Source organism: Podarcis pityusensis (genome assembly GCF_964106645.2).
Source record: "Podarcis pityusensis genome assembly, chromosome: 6".
Classification (NCBI taxonomy): Eukaryota; Metazoa; Chordata; class Lepidosauria; order Squamata; family Lacertidae; genus Podarcis; species Podarcis pityusensis.
In genome coordinates, this window is record NC_138030.1 from 50,867,142 (window position 1) to 50,891,157 (window position 24,016).

The 24,016-nt window shown below is 41.2% G+C and overlaps 1 protein-coding gene across 2 annotated transcripts in view; it reads right to left on the reverse strand.

Moving 5' to 3' along the window:
* ERI3 (ERI1 exoribonuclease family member 3) overlaps positions 1-24,016 on the reverse strand; it is a 203,336-nt gene that overhangs the window by 106,217 nt on the left and 73,103 nt on the right. For both annotated transcript variants that reach the window (XM_081009564.1, XM_081009565.1), the window contains exon 6: positions 19,143-19,215. In XM_081009564.1, coding sequence (XP_080865690.1) covers positions 19,143-19,215 — 73 coding nt within the window. The remainder of the gene's footprint in view (positions 1-19,142; positions 19,216-24,016) is intronic.

Consider the following 24,016-nt stretch of genomic DNA (forward strand, 5'->3'; position numbering starts at 1 on the left):
TCCCTCTCCACTATATTGCCTTTGTCATATGCTAAAGACACACATATTTACTCTGGCCTTTGACACCCACCATATATGTACATTGTTTAACTTATTTTAATATAGTATATTTATATTGTTATAATCTGCCCTGGAACCTTATGGTGATGCTTGAGCAAGAAATCCAATAAAACTAACAACAACAAGTTAGCTTGCATAATTCACATAGCAACAATCCATGGAAAGTATAATTCAACATAAATACATAGTCCACTCTCAGTTGCCTGTTAAATAACAAATGAAGTATGCAACCAATTGGTGTCTACCCACAAGAAACAGCCAACATAAATTATTGGGAGTAGTGAGCATTGTGTGTATACTGAACCTATACAAACACACAGCATAAAGAACCTGAATTTTGGAACAAGGCTAATTTTAAGAGCAACACATTGGTAGCCATCATGGTTAAGAGAAAAAATGCAAAAATACTATCGCAAAAGGCTCTGAATGGTAAGAAGGCAAGGCTCCTGCCATGTAAAACCTCATTGACTTTCCTCATATGTTCCTTGGACCAGGCTGTCCTACCACATAATTATCCCCAGCTTCACCTCATTTCTTACCCTCCACCACCACCACCACCAAATCATTTCATACAGTTGGAATTCTGCAAAAACCAAAATCTTGCAATCAGTATGAAAATAAGTTTATTTCATGCCAACTAGCACCGTTTAGTCACTGGGCAGAATTCAAATTTCTTAGGATGAAATGAAAGCATAATGTGTGGCCAGGAATATGGTCCAGTGGGGCAGAGGGATATCATATTTCTCACTTGGAGTTCAGCCAAGTCATTGGTCTGCCCGGTCTCTACAAAAAAAATCTAGCAAATATACCATGTGATTTAATATCTGCAGCGTTCCAAAGGAGAAGATAATGGGCTAGATTCAACTAAATAGTTACACTAGCGGGAGCCTGCACAATGGGGTTCCCCCTCTCCCCTCATAGCTCTTGGGGGTCAGGAGAACACCCAGAACAGTGCAAGCAAAGAAGAAAGGCAGGTGAGTTTGCTTCCCTGATGGAACAGCAACGCTTGCACGGGCAGAGCAATCTCCTTAGTGCAACTTTCAAATCCACTCAATCTATAAAGCCCAAGTATAGGCATCAGAGGACTAGAGTTCTACTCCTAAATCTATCCTTAAACTTTCCGAGTCTCAGTGGGAAATATTTAATATCAGTTTTAGCTCCCTCGCTATAAAGTTTGCTTCTAATATTAACAAATGCAAAACACGTGGAACCCCTGGATTGGGAAGGACTAGGGAAGTCAAAAGGTTATGTGCACTATTTAATTTCTTTCTGCACAGGAAAGCTCTGGAAATTTGTATGGGAACACAGTGAAAATATCAGCAAGTATTTGAAAGTAGGTAATACAGAATAATCTGAGCTGTGCTTAATTTAAAGACAAATAGGTTAGAGAAGTTCTATTAATAATCTCAGCAAATACAAGAGGGTTGGTCCAGTTAGTGCTGACCAAGGAGAACTAAACTCACTTGCCCTCCTTGGGCACATCCATGGAAGAACCCTTACAAAGTTGCAAGTTGCTCATTGTATCTCACCCAGAAAAAAAATTGCATGGAACGTGCCATCATTTACCTCTTGCGCTATTGCTCAGCAGAGCTAATAAATCTTGCATGAGCAGAGCAGATTGTAATTTTCTAATATGAAAAGGCATTTGGATTGAAAGAGGGAGGGAAAGATAAAAGTGATTGAATCCCAAGTAGCCCAGGGTCAGTGACAAGACACTCCCAAGAAGCATGGCTCCCTCTTCTCTCTCAAGCTTTTCATACATCCATTTCTCCCTACTCTCCACATGTTCTGTCTTAACTTCCCTTATTGACAGCACATTGCTTTAAATGGTTACACAAGTTATCATTTTCCCCTTCTGATCAATCTGAATTTTCAGGGCAATTACCCTCATAATCAATTATTGCCATCCAAAGCCCCTCAGATTCTTCCTCAGCCAAGCAGTTACACCTCTCTGGTGCAGACAGTACACACAGAAGCAATGAAGCTGGGGGCAACGCCAGCACAGGCAAGTCCATCTTACACAGACACACATGCCTGCTGCAAGACTGGAAAAGTGTGAAGGCCACTTCAAGGAACACCTGATGAAAAGAAATGAGCATGTCTAGGTTGAAGGCCATTAGAGAAGGAAAGCAATATGTAAGGATCCACAAGTAAAGGGGGGAACCAATCGCCTAGCTGGAGAGTAAACAAATTTATGCAGGCAGGCTGCCTGTAGGCCATGAAGAAGCTACATGATTAAGGACTGCTTAATGCCTAGAAAGGCAAATAAAGAGCCACAATATTTGACAAGCCCCAAAATCAGCAGTCCAGCTGCTTCAGTACGTGGCCATTTCACAACAAAACCCATATTAACCACACCACTACTCAACTGACTTCTGGCAGCTTTGTTATGACACAATAAATGTGAGTTGAACTCAAGTCCAGGACAATGCTGCACTAACCCTCTCAACCCACATCCACAACCTAGTACATTCGTAGAAGAATCTGGTACATTTCCTGTTAATGGCAAAATTCCACTTTAGTAACTCTTAAAATATAAAATCTGTTGGCTAGAATTGTTTGATTAAGCAATTGTTCTGGCTTAAATCACACTGATTGCAGAAAGCAACCTCTCTCAAAGCATGTTGTTTGTTTGTTTTATCAAGGATACAGATACCAACTACTCTTTCTGAATTTGTTGCGCTACATTCTTTTTCAACTAAAGCTCAGGAAGATTAAGTTATGCCGGCAAGATTTTACTGAGTAAACACAATCCTGTTCCAATGTGGAATTTTGTATACACTCTTCCATCCTGTAGAGTCTAGAAAAGCAGAAGAAATCTTGTGGAATCTGCTTCAACTGCTCCTACTATCCCCAAGTTCACTTTAGAGGCAACACCATCAACATTTTGAGAAGGACAGCTGGTGTTCTATAATGCTAGTGCTAATAGTGCTAACAGATTTTTTCCAGGTGCTGCAAGGTCTTTGCCAATCTGACCCACAAGATAACATGATAGATCCCTGGAAGCCAGCTGTGACATGCGTACCACGCATTTTGAAGTTAAAGATGCTTGTATGCATTTCAACCTGATCTCTGCTTTATGTGCAAGTCCATGAGTGAATACATCCAGAGCACCATCTAGTCTTGTTTTCAGTTGTGGCGGATCAATGTTGTTGACAAGGTGCTTGGAAAACTGCAATTAACCTGTTTGCTTGCCCCTTGCCCCTCCGAGATTTTAACATCAAATGGTAGAGGATTGACCAGCTGAATCCAGGAAGTTATAAGTGTCTCAGCCGCATTAAAAGAGAGGGTCATAAGGCCATTCTTGAAAAAAATCCTCTCTAGGCCTCTCAGTATCATTTCAGTTATAAGTTAATCATAAATATTCCCTTTTGGGACAAGGTACTCAAACAGACAATAACATAAGAAGAGTCCTCCTGGTTCCAGGAAGCTCATCTTCTCCAGTATCCTGTTCTCACAGTGGCCAACCAGATGCCTATGGGAAGCCTCCAAGAAGAACCTGAGTGAAACAGCAGAACATAGCCAGCATGGGTAATAGTCACTGACAGTCTTAGTGGATCTGATTTAACATTATATTATGTTTTCCCCAAAACAAATATTGAACTCAAAGCGGCTCACAATATTCACAGTAGCATCAAAACAAACACATTGCAATCACTCTATCAAACACAATAGCATATAAATAAAACAAACAACAGCAACAAATTCACCAAAACAATTTATACAATTCAGTAACTCCAGACAGTTTTGGATGACAATGATTCCAGCCCAGTTTTGGCATTTAAAAGTGAAGCTCACCTTCATGTGCCTCCTTTACAAGAAGAGAGAAGAGCTTTTTTTAGCACTAGAGCCCACATAATATTCTACCTGGAGCCAACATTTACATTTTTTGGCACCAGGCAAAAATGTTTTTGCTGAATCATGCATTTTTAACTGCTGGAAATGAATTTTGTAAATTTTATTCATTGTTTTATTATTGTATTTTGCTATGAGTATTGATTGTGCAGTGCCCTGAAATCCAAAAGGGTGAAGAGGAGAATAAAAATGCTTTAAATAAACAACCCTCCTGGTACATTTTGTAGCTTTCAGAACTATCAGCCACAATATCCTTCTTGCTTGGCTACATGAGATGTGCACTGGGGACACTGGGCCACAGTGGTTCCATTCATACCTAGGTGGCCATTTCCAGAAAGTGATATTGAGGGACTACTACTCTGCCCCGTGGCATTTACGGCACGGTTCCACTCCAAGTTCTATTGGAAACTACTAAGCAAGTTCATCTGGGGATTTGGGGGTGTAATGTCATTAATATGCTGAAGCTCAAAAGTGGTCTATATCTGCCTTAAAATAAATGCATATATAAATGTATGACATTCAGAAGTAGCTGGACGCAGAATTCCCTACATGCCATTCCAAGTTGCTGATAAACTAACAAAGTGCCAAGGTTTTTACTTAAGTTCTTCATAACTGAACAGTTCACTTTTCATTCTATGGGTTACACAGGAAATCCATGCTCAACCCACCTTCCCACCACCCATTCTCTATGGGTCCTGCTTCTCCAGATGCACTTTGAAATATAACTCTTGCCCTTCTTCACAGAGAAAAATACCCAGGATCCCTGGCATCTTCATTTAAAAGGTTTTTGGTAGCAGGTGTCTATTTGAAGGCCCACTGTCACTGGGCCAGATAGTCTGAGTGTCTTGACTCCAATTATAAAGACAACTTTGGAAGATTTCAGATTAGTGCTTGAAGGGTAAACAAGCATGTAAGACATAAGCATTAAGACAGCCATCCTGAAGTAGCAGTATTCTCAAAAGGCAAATATATTTCACCCTTAATTTAGGTAACTTTGAGGATGATGCTCCTGCAGAAGGAGCACTGGCTTCACCCATCAGACTGGCAGCCAAAAGGTGCCTGTAGACAGGAGAGCCTGGAAGGGCCAGCATGTCAGCAGGCCAGTCGCCGGCAAAATGCCTGACTGATGGCCCTGCGCTTCACTAGCTATTTTACATGGAGCATGGCTGATCAAAGCTATCCCCACTGTGTACTATGGAGCAATAAAAATAAAAAAACCCACAGGAAGAATTCCTTAGGCAGGTAATGGGCACTTTATTCCTTTTTATGGCACTAAACATAGGCAGCTGGCATAATTACACTACAATAAAGGCATAATGTGCACCCAGCAGAACGAATGCGAGGCTTCTGATAATTAGGCAGAGCAAACAGTCTGGGATTCAACCACATGGTTTTACTTGGTCTCCTGGAACTGTCTGAGCCCAATTCCCAAAGCAGGCCAAGTCTGTCCCCCATGAAATCTTAACCCAGCTCAACTTTTTCCTGGCTAGGATTGCTCTCTTTATTATTGCTTGTTTCTCCAATCTCACAAGATAAGAAGCAGACAGCTCCAGCTAGGATCCCTTAGCTCTACTAACAGAAATGTATCAATTCAAAAGAATATATGGAACCTAGATGGTAACACAGAGTTGGGTCTCTGTACCGACATTGGTATAAACTTCTTTTTGGACAGCTGTATGCTCCCAGCTCTGAGCAGGTTATAAAACAATACAGCAAAGAGCAAATGTTGTACTGTCAACCACTGCCCAATGGAAATGGGGATCAATGAGAATAATACATGTTTGAGGGTGACTTGCTTTGAGAATCATGGCAGACACCCAGGATCTGTCGGTACTAAGGACTAACCTATCAGTTCTGAAACAAAAAAAAATTGAAGAATGGAAAAAGATAACATCAGGAGCCTTCAGAGCTATAGAACTCTCTTACCTATTACCCCACAAATAGCAATTCCTCAGGTGTCAGGGTCTAATTAAGAACGATGAAGATGATGATACCACCTTGCTGGACAGGTTTATAATCTTAAGCACTCACAACGTGCAGCTGAGATCTAGGAGAGTAGCAAAATCTGAGCCAGCATTTCTAAACAGTCTTTAAAATATTAATCAAGAAAAGAAGCAGATTTGCAAGATTGAGCAGAACTCAAAGTTTAGGGCTCAGCACGCTTGGATCATTGCAAGAGTTTCCTCAAGTGTAGAAAAAAAACCTTTTTAGCGTGAGCATGTGCATCTGGGCTCTAATTGTCATTGCTGATAGTCAGTGTTACTACAATCTAGATTCCTTGGGGAGCAGACCCATATTTTTCACCCTACTAACAAGCCTCAATAACATAATCAGTACCCCTCTTTACAGCCAGAGTTGTGAGATCTTTCAGACATTTCTATTAACACCATTCTAACACTTCAGAAAGATGTTAGCTGCAACCCTGGCCTTGGGACAGCCCTCGATGACACACACTATGCTGGTATGGTTTTAACTAAAAACAGGTAACACTATGTTCCAAGAGTAAAAGGAGGCATTGCATTCTCCTCTATAGGAGAAATGAGGGTCACATGCAGTCTGGGAAGCAAGCAAGGGGCAGAGAAAGAGAAAGGGGTATCTTGCCCACTTGGGCTCCAATCCAAACCACGACGTCTTTTAGCCCCTTCCACTGATGGCATGTAGACCCCACATGAAGGGAATACAGGTAAATTGAGTCACTTAAGAGTCTGTCCCTCTCCCTCTCTGACTCACTCATGTTTCTAAGCAGTATACAGGAAACCCAATAAAATACAATAAAAACAAATGATAAAATCAGAATTCAGTTAAAAAGTCTGCCTGGAATTTTAAAAAAGTGGCCCAGTATACCTGAAGGAACATCTCCACCCCCATCGTTCTGCACGGATACTGAGGTCCAGCACAGGGGGCCTTCTGCCTGGTTCCCTCACTGCGAGAAGCGAAGTTACAGGGAACCAGGCAGAGGGCCTTCTCGGTGGTGGTGCCCACCCTGTGGAACACCCTCCCATCAGATGACAAGGAAATAAACAACTATCTGACTTTTAGAAGACATATGAAGGCAGCCCTGTTTAGGGAAGCTTTTAATATTTGATGAATTATTATATTTTAATATTTTGCTGGAAGCCTCTCAGAGTGGCTGGGGAAACCCAGTCAGATGGGCGAGGTATAAATAATAAATTATTATTATTATTATTATTATTATTATTATTATTATTACTACTACTACTATTATTATTATTATTATTATTATTAAAGAACACTCTACTCACCTCTGTATTGCCATGAGGAAGAAACTGCAAATACTGAATCTCAAAGCATTGTATTTTAACCTTCAGCCCCACTTCCCGCTCCCTAAGGGAATGAAAACTACAAAGGACCAATGGGACCTTTGCACAGCCAGAATTCTTTATGCTACAGGAAGTGGAAGCGTGGGGGAAAGAGGAGCTTGTGTATGATTTACCTTCCAATCTCTTTCCTAAGCCTTTTAACCCCTTCATAGCACATGAGTGGCTAATAAGAATATGAAATGGATACCAGTCCCAGCAATACGTCTTCCCTTTCCTTCAGTCTACCAGATTCCATCCGATCATTTTCCACACATGTGGCAAGTGCCTCTCCACTCTCACCTGGCCTGGAATGCAGCCCACGTTGCAGGATTATTGTAAGACATGCCCTGCCTTTAATCCCTTCTTCTCTAGTCTTGCTCTAGTATTGACTGCGGGGAAGGAAGGGTCAGGTGCGAGGTCAAGCTTGTCTCTTTCAACACTGGTACGCGACAAGCATTCCAGCCTCACAGCCGATTTCAAGATACACTGAAATCCAGCAAAGCAACCAGAAGGAAAACAAGGAGTTCTATAAGAGACTATGGGGCTGGGGCAGGGCGAGGGCGTGAGTAGGAAGCTAGGACTGTTGACATCTACATGAATACCATCTAACTTTGGACTGGTGTCTCCTGAGGTCTGGCACTTGGCATCTAACAGATAATGACGGTGTCGGGCCAGGCCAAAGAATTATATATCCATATACACAAGCGTACAAGAGAAAGCATTTTTAGAGTGAGTATGCGTCCTTACATTCCCATAGAGGCTATACTTTGCAGCTGTGCTTAAAAAGTGATGCTGCACAAAATCCCTCCATGTCTGAGAAGCTAATGACAAGAGGTATGGAACTGTACACTAACATATCAGCACAAGACACCACAAATCTGCAATTCCTGGTCCTTTTGCATTTTGGGTCATACCTTCAGCATATGGGTATCTTGACCAGCAGGTGGTCTTTATGATAGTGCAAAAACATTTATGTGGGAGTCCACATCTTTTTCCAGAGTTTAGAGGTCTAGTTGTTTACTGACACAACAAGTACCATTTTCTAGACAAAGAAAACTAACAGAACCATGGTATTTTAATTGCATACTTTTTCAGCAGCAATTTACCCACAGCATTTTTTGTAGTCTTCCTGCCACAGGCTCCATTATGACTCTTCTTGAGTTGGTGGTCTATAAAAGATCAGACTTACAAAAATGTTGGTCTGTTTCAGCATCCTATACTCTCACAATCTCGTCTCAGAAAGTGGCTGTCTTATACGCACTGAGCCCTGCATCGTTGGTGTTCATAAGCAATATCTAGTATCTAGTGTGTCTCACAGCAAGTAGACAGCTCTTGCTTGATCTATAGGCAATTCTTGTAGCAGCTGCCCTGCATGCGATATGATGCAGTTTGGACATGGGCAGCTTCACAACAGGGCTTTATATTACAAGAGTCCCCAGTCCTTCTTCCCCAGTTGGGCGGATCAAAATGAACTCTTAACATGGCTTTTCTGAGTGGGGGTCAAGGTTAACTAATTTATAAAATACTCTTTGCCACTCTGAAAAGTTTATGATGGATTGAAATGGATATGATTTGGAAGCAAAACATGATTTGAAAAGTATATTCATTTTTACTGCTATGAGGCAGCCTAGACAAGGAAGACCCAACTCACCCCAAGTTCAAAGATATTTTCCTCTCTCCCCAACCCCATTAGCAGAGTATGGTTGACCCTTAATATATCCTAATCTTCTAATGAGATCTGAATATATAAGGTCTGAAATAGGGTTTAATTTTACTCATTTGTTTACTCATTTATTCATTTTATAAACCTGATTTGAATTAGGTCACTAATTTGAGCCCAAGGATTTTGGTTTGCTCTGTTGAAACCTATAACCTTTTCAATTTTTCTTTCTTTCTTAATATATTTCAGATATGAACCTTACTGGCAAGGCATCACATAGTATTACCTGTAAAGAGGCCCGTTTGTTTGACAGTATCTCAGCCAATTCCATCTTTACAGATGCAAACTACAGAGAACAAGGTCTAAATAAAATTTCAGGAATAGTCATATAAGGTGTCTAAGCTCATATGTCCCTTCATTGTGGCACTGTGCAGCAACAGCATTCAAGCAAGTATAACAGAAAGAGGTCTACATTCAATTAGCCTAAGAAGCACCACATTAACCATCACAGACAAGACCAGATGGCAACTAGCAGGACTGTAAGCACACAGAACAAATGCTCAGGCAAAGTAAAGAAAAGCTGGCTGAAAAAAGCACTGCACCAACTACTATACTGTTTGCTGTCAAAATACATTGTTTAAAAGTTTCAGAACTTCAATGAATAATGATTGGGGGGGGGGGAGGAAAAAGCATTGTGGGAAATGTACCCAGATAGTCGGGGCCTCAGATCATGCAATACATTAGCACATCTGATGCATGGCTCACATAAGACCAAATTTTCAGGTTTGGGTCAGGCCAGGTCAGGCTAGGCACTGGCAATGTATAGCTTAACATGCTGTGCTATTCTGGTTAATGATCTGGATGGAAGCTAGTCTGATATGTGAATGTGACTAACTAGGGATTTGCTTTCCCCAGGGTTAATAACCACATGGGGATTAATTGGGAAAACTCTTTTCTTTCTTAATCCAAATAGCAAATTTATGATAACAGAATCAAGTATGACTCTAGGGTGGTTTGAGCAGGAGCTAAACTCTTCTCTCTCTCTCTCTCTCTCTCTCTCTCTCTCTCTCTCTCTCTCCCCCTCCCCCACCTCGGGTTCATTGGATCTCCTAAGTGGCCTTAGACCAGCCACTTTTTCTCAGTTTCAGCCCTCCACCACCAACAATGCAGGGAATCTACGTTGCTGGAATCTTAGTTATCCCTACATTACTGAAATATTAGCAATACTATTTTTTTTAAAAAAGCATGAAAAAGATATAAAGTGAACAACTGCCACCCACTTACAAATCTGCACAGAGATTCAGCCAATCTAGCCAATGATCCAACACGGTAGGCAAAGGCAACTGGGACTTTTGCAAATTCCACATTCTCTTGCTGTTCCTAGGACATCTATCAATCAACAGTCTTTTGTAGTGCACGAGAATATCCCCACAGGAACTACTACCTGACATAAGTACGAAGATCTGTCACCAGTGACTTGTTCATGCATGTTTGCCCCAAAAGTTGTGATAATCCTACAACTATTTTCTTAATATGCCCAAGGCCTATGTAATTATCATTTATCATCCAAGAGGTTCGAGTGGCTTATAATAACAATTTAAATAGTCACCAATAACTTAATACAAATCAAGACTATAAACCCAAAATTATATAACAGAGTGTAAAAGGACATTTGAAAAACCAACAACCAGGATACCAAAAGAAGATAGTCATTCAAATGTAAGTTTAACTTTAAAAACCTTAACACTTTTAACTTGGCCAATGAAAACCTTTCAAAAATGTTAAAAGCATACAAAATTGGGTTCCAAAAGGCTTGGTGACCATCAAGCCACACCTGGGAACTTCCTGAACTTACCTGGTGGGCAGGTGTTACTTTTAGTATCCTATCCCCAACTAATGTTAAGGGCTTTGGGAAAAGAGACATTCCTCAGGCAACTAGGACCCCAAATAATGCCTAGAGATAGCACAAATTCACCCCAATAATTCTCATTCAAATTCCTGGAAAACTACTACAGGCAGTTGAACAATTTTCATTAAAGGGAGAAATGCACATCACCACTGAGATTTGGCATTCAAAGCTCACCTTTCCCCACCATAAATCCAACACTGATTTATAAATTTATGTTTACACATCCAAGTTAAGAATCAAGTAGATCCCTTGTGGAGAACACTGCAGCAGGATAGAGGGGACCCAGTATCTTTAAGGCCTTTCCTGGATGCCCTTTCCGTCTCCAATGACTACCCGCTAGCTCTCTCCCTTTGATTTAAGAGTTCCTCTCGTGGCCCTGACAGTAAGGTATTTCTGTCCCACAGATTATAACTCACTCTGGGCTATTATTCAACTCCCAAGCCCTGGCCCTGCTGCATTTAGTCCAAACATAATATCCTTCATGCATATATTATCTGTCTCCCTATTATCTGGAATCATTTCGGAATTAAATTTCAGTCCTGCAATATTGGCTCGAAGAGCGGCTCGCTTTATGGGCTAGTCAAAGGTTAGAATACCAATCAAAATAACATTGCCGATGCAGCGAGACATTTTAATATTCCAAAACCCGGTAATTGTAAAAGGACATAATATTTTTTCCCTGATTACCCCAAAGGCAACACATGTTAACAAGGCGAGGGAGAGAGTGAAAGGATTTCCAGAGTTCAAGACAGCTGTGTGACAGATTTAAAGGCAAAGTAGTAGAAAGCTGGCCCCATGCAGCCTTCCAGGAGGGAGGGAGGAAGAAGCACACCTGCCCCTATTGATCAGATCAATGAACCCAGTGTCTCTCTCTCTGCGATTGGCTAGTTACCAGTATCATTTGAGCTATCACATGACTGTCAAGCTGATCGCATGCGCTTCAGAAAGCTGCTGGGCTAAAGGAATAGTCATTACATAAGGTAACAACCCACAAAATGGCACAATGAAAAATACTAATTCAAGTCCAGGAAGTGCTGGAAGTTAGAAAGCAGGCAATAAGATACAGTGGTACCTCGCAAGGCGAATGCCTCGCAAGACAAAAAACTCGCTAGACGAAAGGGTTTTTTGTTTTTTGAGCTGCTTCGCAAGACGATTTTCCCTATGGGCTTGCTTCGCAAGACGGAAACGTATTGCAAGTTTGTTTCCTTTTTCTTAACACCGTTAATACAGTTGCGACTTGACTTCGAGGAGCAACTCATAGAACGCGGTGTGGTAGCCTTTTTTGAGGTTTTTAAAGACTTTGGTGATTTTTGAAGCTTTTCCAAAACTTTCCCGACACCGTGCTTCGCAAGACGAAAAAAATCGCAAGACAACAAAACTCGCGGAACGAATTAATTTCGTCTTGCGAGGCACCACTGTAACCATGGCAAGCGTTGTGTTATGATTTCTGTCAGCAACAACAACAAACATTCTGGCCTTACTCCTGTAGTCCCTTTAGTTTTTAGGATCAGCCTCTGAATTAGGCATTTGTTTTAATGTTAAGCAAATGCTTCAGATCAAAAGTTGCTTAGCTTAGTAATTTGCCATGCAAAAACTAATTATTTCCACTATCTGGGTCACTTTGGGCCTTCAGTAAATTTATGTGAACCTAATGTCAATCCTGTTTGACCAGACAAACGATCCACCTAGCCCTATGTCCCATCCTTGACCAAAGCCAAATAAAGATGCTTGAAGAAATATATAGCAGGAGTCCATTCTTGGTCATCCACTCCCAATCACCCGTTTTAAAGTTTAGAGACATCCTAAATATTAGAATAGATGCCCTGAGCATGCTAATAAAGAGCTATTGATATTCTTATCTTCCATTAATTCGTCTAAGGGGTTTTATTATTATTGCCCAGCTGTACTGATAGCAGAGAGTTCCACAAATAAACTGAGGGTTGTGTGAAAATAGTTTATGTGCTTGTTTTAAACCTGCTGCTTGTTAATTTCATTGGAGGTTCACTGGTTGCAGTAACTACTTGAAAGGGTAAAAGGTCTGTTTCCTGGCTACTCTTTCTACTCCACTCACGGTTTTATATACTTCTGCTTAGAAAAGTAATAGATAAGAGTGGGTATTATAGGAAAGTCCAGATATTTAACCCTTCCTCATATATGTAAGGTAGTGCATACCTTGATGATTTTTTTCTGCTCGTCTTGAGGTAGAATCCAATGCTGCAGAAACAGCCTTCAACTTGTGCAACAGAACTTCACCTTTTTATCCCTCACATACCCACAAAATTTATTCCTTGGGATCCCATACCTTCTAAAACAGATTTTGAGGGCATGTGGAGGACTGTAGGAAGGAGAAGGCCATGTCCCATTATGTGAACACAAGTTCATTCTGCTTGCACACAGACAGCACTGAATATAACCCTCTATTCCTTTTCTCAATTACTTGGGTCTTCCTTTCCCCCCTTTTTGAAGATGGGGACAACATTTGCCCGCTCCAGTCTGTAGGGACCTCACCTGTTCTCCAATAATTCTCAAAGATAATAGACAAAGGCTCTGAAATTACATCCCCAAACTCCTTTAGGATCCTTGGATACAGCTCATTAGGCTCTGGAGATTTGAATTCATTTTAAATAGCTAGGTGTTCCCTTACTACTTCTTTTCCTATCTTGGGCTGCAGCTCCCTCCTTACATCATTCTGTTATCACCAGGTTGGGCATCGTTTTCCTTTTGGGTGAAGACAGAGGCAAAGTAGGTGTTGAGTTGTTCTCCCCTTTCTCTGTCACCCAATAGCATTTCTCCATGTTCCCCACACAGAGGATCTACCACTTGCTTGGTCTTCCTCTTACTTTGGACATAGCCAAAGAAACCTTTTTTTATTATTTTTAACCTCTCTTGCAAGCTTGAGCTCATTCTGAGCTTTAGCCAGCCTGACTTTCCCCAATGTGCCAATGTGCAATTCATCCATGTAGCCTACACACTGTGCTAAGTCTCTCTCTCTCTCTTAGCAGAAAGAAAACAATGTCAGTTAAAATTAACAATAAGAATACTCCATAAAATATAATTTAAACATATGAATTAATATAAAATGCCCATATGTCTGAACAGATATCCAAACAAGACCGGCAATTATAAGATACATGTTCAAATGTAAAAAAGGTAGTATGATCTTCAGATCACTGAGTAATGAGTGGTGGGTCTTTAACCTTCCAATCTTGAATACAAATCTCTTTGCAACTATAGGGGGTCAAAGGATTGACTTTCGTTGTACATCTGTTAGCTACCACATCACAGGAATATAATTTAGAAGTGCATAAATATAAAAAATATCAAGGCTTTTTCCAAAGAAAAGTAAATACGAACAACAATTTCTGACCAAAAAGGCACCACAGGACACACCCTCATCATAAACCTAAAAGAAGTATTATTAGCATTACATCACCAGGATGTATCTGAATGGGTTAGCTGTATATCACTAAGGTTTTAACAGATCAGTGAACCACACAATTGCGCAGAGCATGAATGCAATTCATCAATGAGGTTGCTGGACTAGAGTCTACATGTGATAAAAATGCATTCGGTTCTACGTTTGGTACTAAAGTTGAAATTGGCAACACTGCACCATCATCGTGTGACATACCAGATGGACTCTGGCCCAGCAACCTCATTAGCTAATGCACCCATATGCTCACAGATATACATATACACAGTTATTCATACACCCATAAGGTTTATGAGGTACAATGCATGCAACATTGCACCCCTGCTTCCTGCCTTCTGCCACAATGGAGACCCAAACAGCACAGATTGCCCAGGACGACAATAAAAGCTATTTTGCTTTGTTTCCATGAGAGCATCCCTTTTGCTCCTTGTTAAGTCTTAATCAAAGTTATTTTATTACACAGCCTAAGGAGCTGCACCTTCTTGTTGGGCAACTACTGCTACTAATCGTTTATATAGTACCATCAATGCTCATGGCATATTCCAGATCAAAATGAGAGAGATGGATCCCTGTTCTAAAGAGTTTACAGCATAAGATTCAGTGGTAAAATGCAGCTGTCTGACCCAACTGAGCGGACGTCTTAGCAGACAGATATTTGGAGACGGGTGCTTTGGTACATACCTACATATGGCCTCCCTCCTCCTTGTAACTATGAGGGAGCAAGCAGTTTTGTGGTTACAGGCCCTCAGTGTCCAAAAGACAAACTGAAATGCATGTTATATTTAAGCCTTGCAGCATAGCAAATTGCTCTTCTGTAGTAGACTTTCCCCAAGCCACTGCTTTATTCATATGTATCTACCCTTTCCCCATAGACCCTCTACAGTTCCAGCATTTGTCAGTCCCACTACTGCTTCCTCCATCCTGGCCTGCAAGCACCCTTAGCTCTTCCAAACTTGGACATCTCCATCTGAGAAACAGTATCCTTCTTAAAATACCTTAATTCTGATCCACAGCACCTCTGCTGCTCATAAAGACAGCTTTTGACAGCAGCAGAAGGGAAGCCAGTCAACAGCACTCAACCACTATCTCAATGGCTGCCCATCGAGAAGGTTTAAGGGGAGATCTGATATATAAGAACATTCTAATAAAATCCATATCCCCCGGTAGCCCCCGCCAATACAGATCTAGTCAAGGCAAAGAGCACAATAAAATCCCTGCCCTAAGTCCTAACTAAACTGACAGTTCATGAAGGATACAAGATCGCTCAGTGACATTAAAAATGTCAGCAAGAGGCCGATGCGGTTTGGCAGACGGGAAGCATTTACAGGCAGGGGAAAGTAAAACTTGTGACAACGCATCCAGCTATAAGCAGGGCTTGTTCTCATTGCTGCTGATTTCTGCCCACCCTAAGGTCTTGCATTTATCCAGCCCTTGCATCCATGTATAAGGCTATTGTTAAGCTGTACGGGGGGGGACGGGACCTTTTACATTCAACCTGTTTCTGAACTTGCAACGAAGTCTAAGAATGCCTTCCAATTCCCACCGGAGTGGCTTTCCTATCTTACACATCCAGATGGCTTACTGGAAGTACTTGTCAGCTAATGGTGGGAAGCTGGACAGATCTTCTGCCTGCAACAGCAGTTGTCATCAGCAGGACACTCAAGGCTACAAGGCATGAATCAGCTTCCTGCCGGTTCCAACTTGGAGAATAGAAAACAATGAAGAGAGAACATGCAGGTGGTCTGGCTTCAACTGAAAGGAGCTCACCAACACAATGTGTTCAGATTAGATGAGGGGAACAGCTTGGGCATTTTTGCTTTGCTTCTTTGCAGATACACAGTCTAGTGTCCTTAAAAAAAGGTACCGTGTCTCCTTTCCAACCCATGTAGTAAGACTATCTTCTGCTGTTTACTATGCAAGCATGCCTGTAGCCTATGATATAGATAAAAAAGACTGTGCTGACCTAACTACCCACACTAGTCTCTAACAAGGTATCCTCATGCACAACAGAATCAAGCTACGTGTCTGTTACAAATGCAGCTAAGTGTGTCTAGTTCCAGGGTTATGAGTAAGCTTACTAAGTCAGAACCCATCACTGAGTACTCACCACTCCATCCTATCCTCATTAAGATGTTATGATAAGCCATAGCTTATCTTAACCATGGTTTGTTGAACAAGCAAGAAATTGGCTCACAACAAGCCCTCTGTCTTCTCTGTGCATTATCTGTGTTATCATCTATGATTGGCTATACAGAACACAAGTTTTCTCCTCCTTTGAATTTTTCAGCCACTCTCTCTGAAGCTCCCCCACTTCCCCCATTCTTAGACACAACCCACAGAGGCTTGCTACCATCTTTTCCTCTCAGACCTCCTGTACAAAAGGGTATCTTGCTACAAGTGTTCTGCTTACAGTCCAGTTGGCTTTTTTACCAAATTTGCTAGCACATCAAAAAGACAATCTGTGTGAAAGAGATATGTGAAACTTCTCCATTTGACACTCAACCTTCCAGCACCAGCTCTAAAGTGTATCTCTTACCTGCTCCCCCATCTTTAGTATTCCAACCTCCTGTCAAATGTATAAGGGAAGATTTTTGCCATTTATTCTTATCTGATGAACCAGCAAACCCAGATGACTCCTACCCCATTTTACTTCTGACCTGTAAATTAGCAACCCGACTCCTCAACTATGAGCCATGTAAGAAGAACTAGCTTATTATGGACAGGTTGTTTCAGCAAACACCAGCTTCTATTGCACACCTGAAGACTGCTGAGGTCAGAGGACCAATCTCTGACTTCCACCCCTCCTCAGACTCTGCCTTTACCACCTGTACCCCCTCATCCAATTATAGTACAAGTTTTGGTTCTTTGTTTATTTGTTTGTCCAGTTGAAGCAACAAAAATACATTAAATCCATCTGAAAATCCTGCTAGCAACCGATCAGTATCAAGGACCTAACATGGGGCGGTAGTTAACCAAGTTTTACCAAGTTCATCAAGTTATTTAATTTCAATGGGTCTACTCTAAATAAAACTTAGTTGAATACCACCTGTTTATTTCTAAAGTGCTGTGGAAAATTTTTTGCCTAGGGTTGGAGATTTTTCAAGCTTGAGGCTGAAACACTCCTGTCTCTAGGCAGTTTAGAAAACATGGGGGCTGAGCATTTAGACCATTTCTGCTCTTTCCACATTTTGCAGAACAAGTGAGCTTCTATTTCCTTCTGACAAAGCCAAGTATGGGTCACCACACTTGACAAGAGAGTGAGTGGTTTTCTAAGTGATGTTAACCCCGGTCTTGTCTGTTTTATCTACATGAGCCCTGATCTCTACTGCTCTACTGATCCTCTGTCCTGGGGTTTCATGCTGCTCCCATTCCTGCCATACTGAAGCATCATGAATTCTGATCAAACATCAGCACCATGAAGCTATTCCCTGAAAGAGACATAAAATTTCCCTCTGCCTGCATGTCAAAATGGATTATACATAATAAAGAAAGCAGGCTTCTAACAGTCTGAACCCGATAGCCCAAAATGATAGCAAAAAAGACATAATGTATTGTCCCAAGGGCAGGAGGTGCAACACAGCTAAGGGTTTCAGCCAGCTAATATCAAACATCACCACGCAGAGCGATTTGACTTTTTTGTATGTCCATCAACCTGCTGGTTATATCACTGCTATCCATTCACCAGAAGTTTAGTGAACTTCAAATGGCGATCATTAATGGTCACTGAACTGCACAACGCCCCAATGTGCTTTCAGATTGCATTTGCAAAAGCCCAGCAATAAGGCAAGAGATTTGCTCTGACAGCAGGAAACCCTTGTCAAGCTCAGTGAGGAACATGCTGCCAGCCTCCCCCTTGTTACATTCAGACCCTACCCTGATTTGACAGAACAGAAAATGCTTTTTTATTTTATTTTTTAAAAAAACTATTACCATTCAGAATGCCACTCTTGCTTTCACTTTATTTATTTTTTTAAAAAATAGGCAAAACAAAATAGGAAGAGCCAAATTATGCAAGCATTTCATAAAGCAAGCTCCTACATATGGTTTGAAAATACAAAGCTGCTGAATTCAGTGGCACCACTCATGCCATTCATTAACAGAATACAGAAACTGTTTAAAGAATTGTAACATTTCCTTGCACAACACTGGGTTTGACTTTTTTCACACCAATTGCCTGTATCCACTACCTAACTGTCTCCTTATCAACACGGGGGTTGGGGGAAGGCCTTTTCCATGTATGCAATTCTCTTGTATGCCGGGGGAGGGGGGGTCTCTAGAGAAATACAAAATGCCTGAGTAGTTAATCCATTAGGTTTGAACAAACGAGAGAGGTATCTGTGCTTAAAGCTCCGGTGGTCATACTGCTAAGCAGTTTGGGTCACATAATTTGGAGCAGGGGAGTTGTTGTTTTAAAGGTTTGTACGAAGCAGAAAGTCTTAAGCAGGTTATTTTTCTATGCACTTTCCAGACCTTTAGCACTGAGAAACAGCTGGCTAATATTCACTGGCGGGCAGGGGGAGGTGAGAGAGAGAGAGAGAGAGAGAGAGAGAGAGAGAGAGACTTAGAAGCCCGGGTGGGGGGTGGAGCAGACTTGGATATGCTCCAGCTGACCCAGCCTTTCCCAGAGAGATGCTGAGTTATTATGCATAGAGGTGCTATGTTAGGGTGGCCACAATGGGATTCTCCTCAGCTGCAGACCATATTCCATCAAGTACAGTAAGACTCTATTAGGGGAGATACAATAGGAACTTCGCTTCACCCGGCCTCTGAGAAAATAACTCCTCATTTCAATGCAAAACAGCCGTGCTTATTAAATACCTCCTTGAAGGAGCCAAGGAAGGGAGAAGGGGAAATGAAGAGGCAGCCAAGGGGTGGTAGGGAAAGGGAGATTTGCAATGAAAGTACCTTTTTGAGATTAATCCACTGTTTGAAGTAATCAGCAACTGGAAGCCCTAAGTATTGGCATTGTCCAGGTAACCTGTAAGAGAGGAGAGAGAACAGGTTGGATTCCATTGGAGGAGCCTGACATCACAAAATAAACTTTATTAAACACTTCTGGTTTTGAGAAAGAGGATAGAATAAAATGCTCTAGCCTGCTTTTCAGAATGGTCCCACACATATGACAGAGGTCACTCAAACACAGGAGCCTAACCCAAACCCAAGCTTGGGATGGCTAGACAACAGGCATTATACATCCAAGATGCTAGATATTTTCATTGAGGACTTAGAAGTTGGCAATATGTCGCCCGAATTTCACATGCAACCCATGAACATAGCAATCATTTTTAAAAGGTGTGTAGGCCTGGTTAGATAAAACTAATCATCTTCAACTAGTGGTTAGTTCCATAAGAAGATTAGCAAAGCAGCTCAGTATGTTCTGGTGAGCCCGTGGGCATATGACTTTATGAGAGCCAGTGTGGTGTAGTGGTTAAGAGCGGTAGTCTCGTAATCTGGGGAACCGGGTTCGCGTCTCCGCTCCTCCACATGCAGCTGCTGGGTGACCTTGGGCCAGTCACACTTCTTTGAAGTCTCTCAGCCCCACTGAGTGTTTGTTGTGGGGGAGGAAGGGAAAGGAGAATGTTAGCCGCTTTGAGACTCCTTAAAGGGAGTGAAAGGCGGGATATCAAATCCAAACTCTTCTTCTTCTTCTTTAGCCACATGTCTTTCTTTGGTTGTCCCCACCTATGTTCATGCACTCAACAACAGTCAACTGTGGCTGTATTCGCATGTAAAACTAAGCCATGGTTTGCTTTAAACAAACCATAAATTATTTCACAAATAAACAAACAACCCATAGTTTGCTCCCCCCAAGCTTGGTATGTTTTTCCAGCCATTCTTGCCTCATGGCTCTCTAATTCGGAAATGTCTGGGGTGGACAAACAAGCCATGGTTAAGCTTTTGGTTTGGCATTCTGCCCAAACCCATAGTTAAAACAAGCCATGATTCATAAGCCAACAACAAACCATAGCTTCACATCAGTTTTTGTCAGAAAGTAAACCATAGTTAGTCTTCAAGATGATCAAGGGACTGGAGCAATTCCCCTAAAACGAAAGGAGGCAACATTTGAGATTTTTTTAAGCTTACAGATAAGGCGAGAGAGTGGGAACATGATAGAGGTGTTTAAAATTATGCATAGTGTGAAGAAAGTGGACAGTAAGAGGCTTTTGTCCTTCTCTTATACTACTAGAACTCCAGCCATACTGTGAACAACAGACAAAAGGAAGTATATCTATACACATAGTTAAACAATGGAATTTGCTCCCATAAGATGTAGTGATGACCACTAACTTGTACAGCTTTAAAAGAGTAGATAAAACCATGGAGGATAAGGCTAACAAAGGCTACTAGTCGTAATAGCTATGTTCTACATCCACTGTAGGTGGCTTATGTTTCTGAATGCCAGTTGCTGGGAAATCCCATGTAAGGAGAGCACTTGGGGGCTTCACATATGCGCCTGGCTGGCCACTGTGAGAATAGAAAGCTTGACCAGATGGGCCTTTGATCTAGTCTATTAGAGTTCTTCTTATGTTTCTGTATAATTAGTTGATGGTATCCAATTTTAAATGTTTACATGGTTTTACTATATATATGTATGGCTGTTATAAACCGGCTTTGACTTTTTTATGAATAGCGGTATACAAATATTTTAACAAATATTTAATGTTCTTATGAACTCAAGTTGTAATAGATGGATGGCACAACAAGGCATTGTCTTTGCCAAACTATGCACCCATAAATTATGCCGGTGCTTGCAGCTGAACCCAAATATGCCAAGATTATCAGAACTAGGCACGCAGAACATGTGGTAAACAGCCAAGACATACCTAGGAGATCACAAACCATCCTCACATTTCTATTCTGCTGCAACAACAGTCATCAGAAAGTTATCAGCAAGAGAGTTATCAATACATTGGCAAAATTAGCTAGGGAACTAAGGACTATATCATAGCTCCACAATCTCTCCCATAGTAAGAACTTGTGTTCCTCGAACAGCAGGCATGTCCTAAGCCCCACAACTCCCCGCCCCCTTCTGCTACTGAAAGGGCAAAGAATAGGCATTGTGTCCATTATCTTGGAATGTAGATTCATTTGTTCCCAATCAATTTGATTGATATGGGGTAGTTAACAGGTCATAATGCTTATTAATGCTTTGCTAAAGATTTTTAGAGATGCCCTGCATGCTGGATGGGGTATGAATTAGGCGAACACAGAAAAGACCCAAAATTAATTAAATAAGTGATTAATAGATCCATTTACACATGGTAATTACTGCAATCCAAGCAATTGGATATGCAAATTAGGCATGCACTTTGTACCCAGCACTTTGTTGTAAACTCCTACAAAGAAAGAAGGGGTTGGACAGGGCAGGGCAGTGCAGGGCTGGTTCCCTGGTGTTCGTAGTGTTGCCTCTAAGGGAGCACAATTCAGTGGATCTAGAAACAAGACTTTCACCTACTGTCCGCATCTAGACCTCAATAACATCTTCCCATACACACATGCTATACTTTGACATAAACATAAGAGTTCTGGGGCAAACTGCTTCCAAACAGAAGTTTTGTAAGGGTCCAAGTTATCCTTATCTTGAAGTACACACAATTTTGTTACTTTTCCTTCTCAAATAAAAATACTAAAAAGTATGAGCTAACAAACTATTACCTTCAAAACTCATACATGTGAATCCAGACTGCCTTTGTAAGTACAACTTCACAGTTTAAAGAAGCTTCAATAAGGTTGTTTTTATTTTATTTATTTATTTATTTATTATTATTATTATTATTATTATTATTATTAGTATGACAACCTGTCATGATAGTTACTGTATTTACCACCTCCAGGATCAGAGGCAGCATTCTTGTTTTAACTGCTTGTAATATTGTATTTTAAAATTGTGGTATCCAACCTCTGTGAAGAGAGAGTAAGAAAAATAAATAAGTAATTAATGTCACTGAACACCAGTTGCTAGAGACACAAGAGGGGTCTTGTCCTGATGTTGTCCTTGAAGACTTCCCAGTGTTTGGTTGGCCACTGCAGGAAATGCGACTAGATAGGCCTTTGGTTTGGTCCAGCAGGGCTCTTATCTCTATCATCTTTGTTTGCATTAATAAAAGAATTACACAGATATATTCAACCCAAAAACAAATAGACTAGCTGCTCTTCATGATATCCAGCATGACTTTCATTGGTAAGAAGAGCTTCTCTCTTGAGGCCTGGATGGCTTAAAGGACAGGCTTCATTTGCCACTGTGTATTCCAAATTCCGACATTATGTTCTGCAGCAGGAAAAAAAGTTCAGCTGCAACCTAAATACTGTATGTGTCTAAAGAATCTGAATTTTATACATCCTGCTAGCCATGAAAGAGAAACACACACCCCTGACCACTGAACATCCTATTCACTCTTCTTATATTTCACTCCTGCACACTTTAATTTTCCTCCCAGAGCCATAAGACTGAGAAAATTAAATTTAAAAACTAGAGAGATTTCTGTCAAATTCTGGGCCAGCATAATGTGAGGGAAGGCTTCTAAAATATACAGGGCAGTCTGACAGGCTGCAGAGGAGAATGATACGCAGATGGAGACAAAATCATGCAGCCCTCTTTCTTCCTTTGAAGCCAACTCTCCTTTCTTTCAACCAGGAAAGAAGAGCCCAGCTTGGCGGTGATAAACAGCCATGCTTTGGTTATCGCTTTCCTTAAGTTGAGGAGAGGCAGCTAGTGATGGATGGACAGGAATTTGGTTATCAGGCAGGGCTGTCAGCCAGAGTTGCAGATAGCGCACACACATTTAGCAGGGCATCATTATGCAATGGCATGGAGCTAAAATATGGCCAAGGGTATTGAAAGAATGAAAGAACAGGATTTAGAAAAAACTAGCAAATTGAGCAACAATAAAGGAGCGCAAGGCGAGGACGTTATCGTCCTAGTGACACCTTTTATCTCAGTCTGGTTAGCGAGAGAAGGGCACAAATTGGTCCTTCCTCCACCATTGTATCCTCTTGTACAAACAGAGGCAGATAAAATGTGTCACCAATGTGATAGCATATCAATTTAACCCTAATTATCCAGTGGGTCACGCTAAGAAATAAGGGTTTCTCATTTCAACAGGGTCCCTCGGTTTCTGCTATGGAGGAGCCACATTAATAACACAGGGGGAAGGGGGGGCAACGAGAAAAGGAGGGAGCCTGTAATTGAATTCAGTCACTCAGGTGGTCCTAGTGTATAAAAAATTAATGTACAACTCTCCCAACTAATCAGAGGCGGTTAATGTCCATCTGCTTCTGGGTTCAGAAAGTCAGAAGCCCCAAGAAAATAGGGCCATTTCCTACATGCTGAATTCATTGATACCGAGCTGGCTTTTTAAAGAGTCTCCTCCTTTGGAAAAGATATGGGGAACATTAAATCTTGATATTTATAGACCCAGTCAGGAGGCATTAATAGAACCTCATATGCTGTCATGTTCTGAAAATATACAGAAAGCTTTGTCACCACTGCTTCAGTAAAGGCCTTTCCGCATGGGTGGTGGAAGGAGAGGAGGTTGTGGAGGTAGTAGAAGGAAGGGTCTTTGAAGACACTGAGGTCTGCTGCTTTGTGGTCTAAAGATAATTTCCGAATGAAGTTATACCATGTCCTATTTTTATTTACTTATATATTTAAGCACCAATGTGCTGCAGTAAAGATGCTTCAAGAAATCTGCCATATTGCTTATAAAGTATGTGAAAGTAAACATGAAAGCAGAGTGACACAATCTCTTCCTCCACACTTTAGAGGAAAGTCATACATC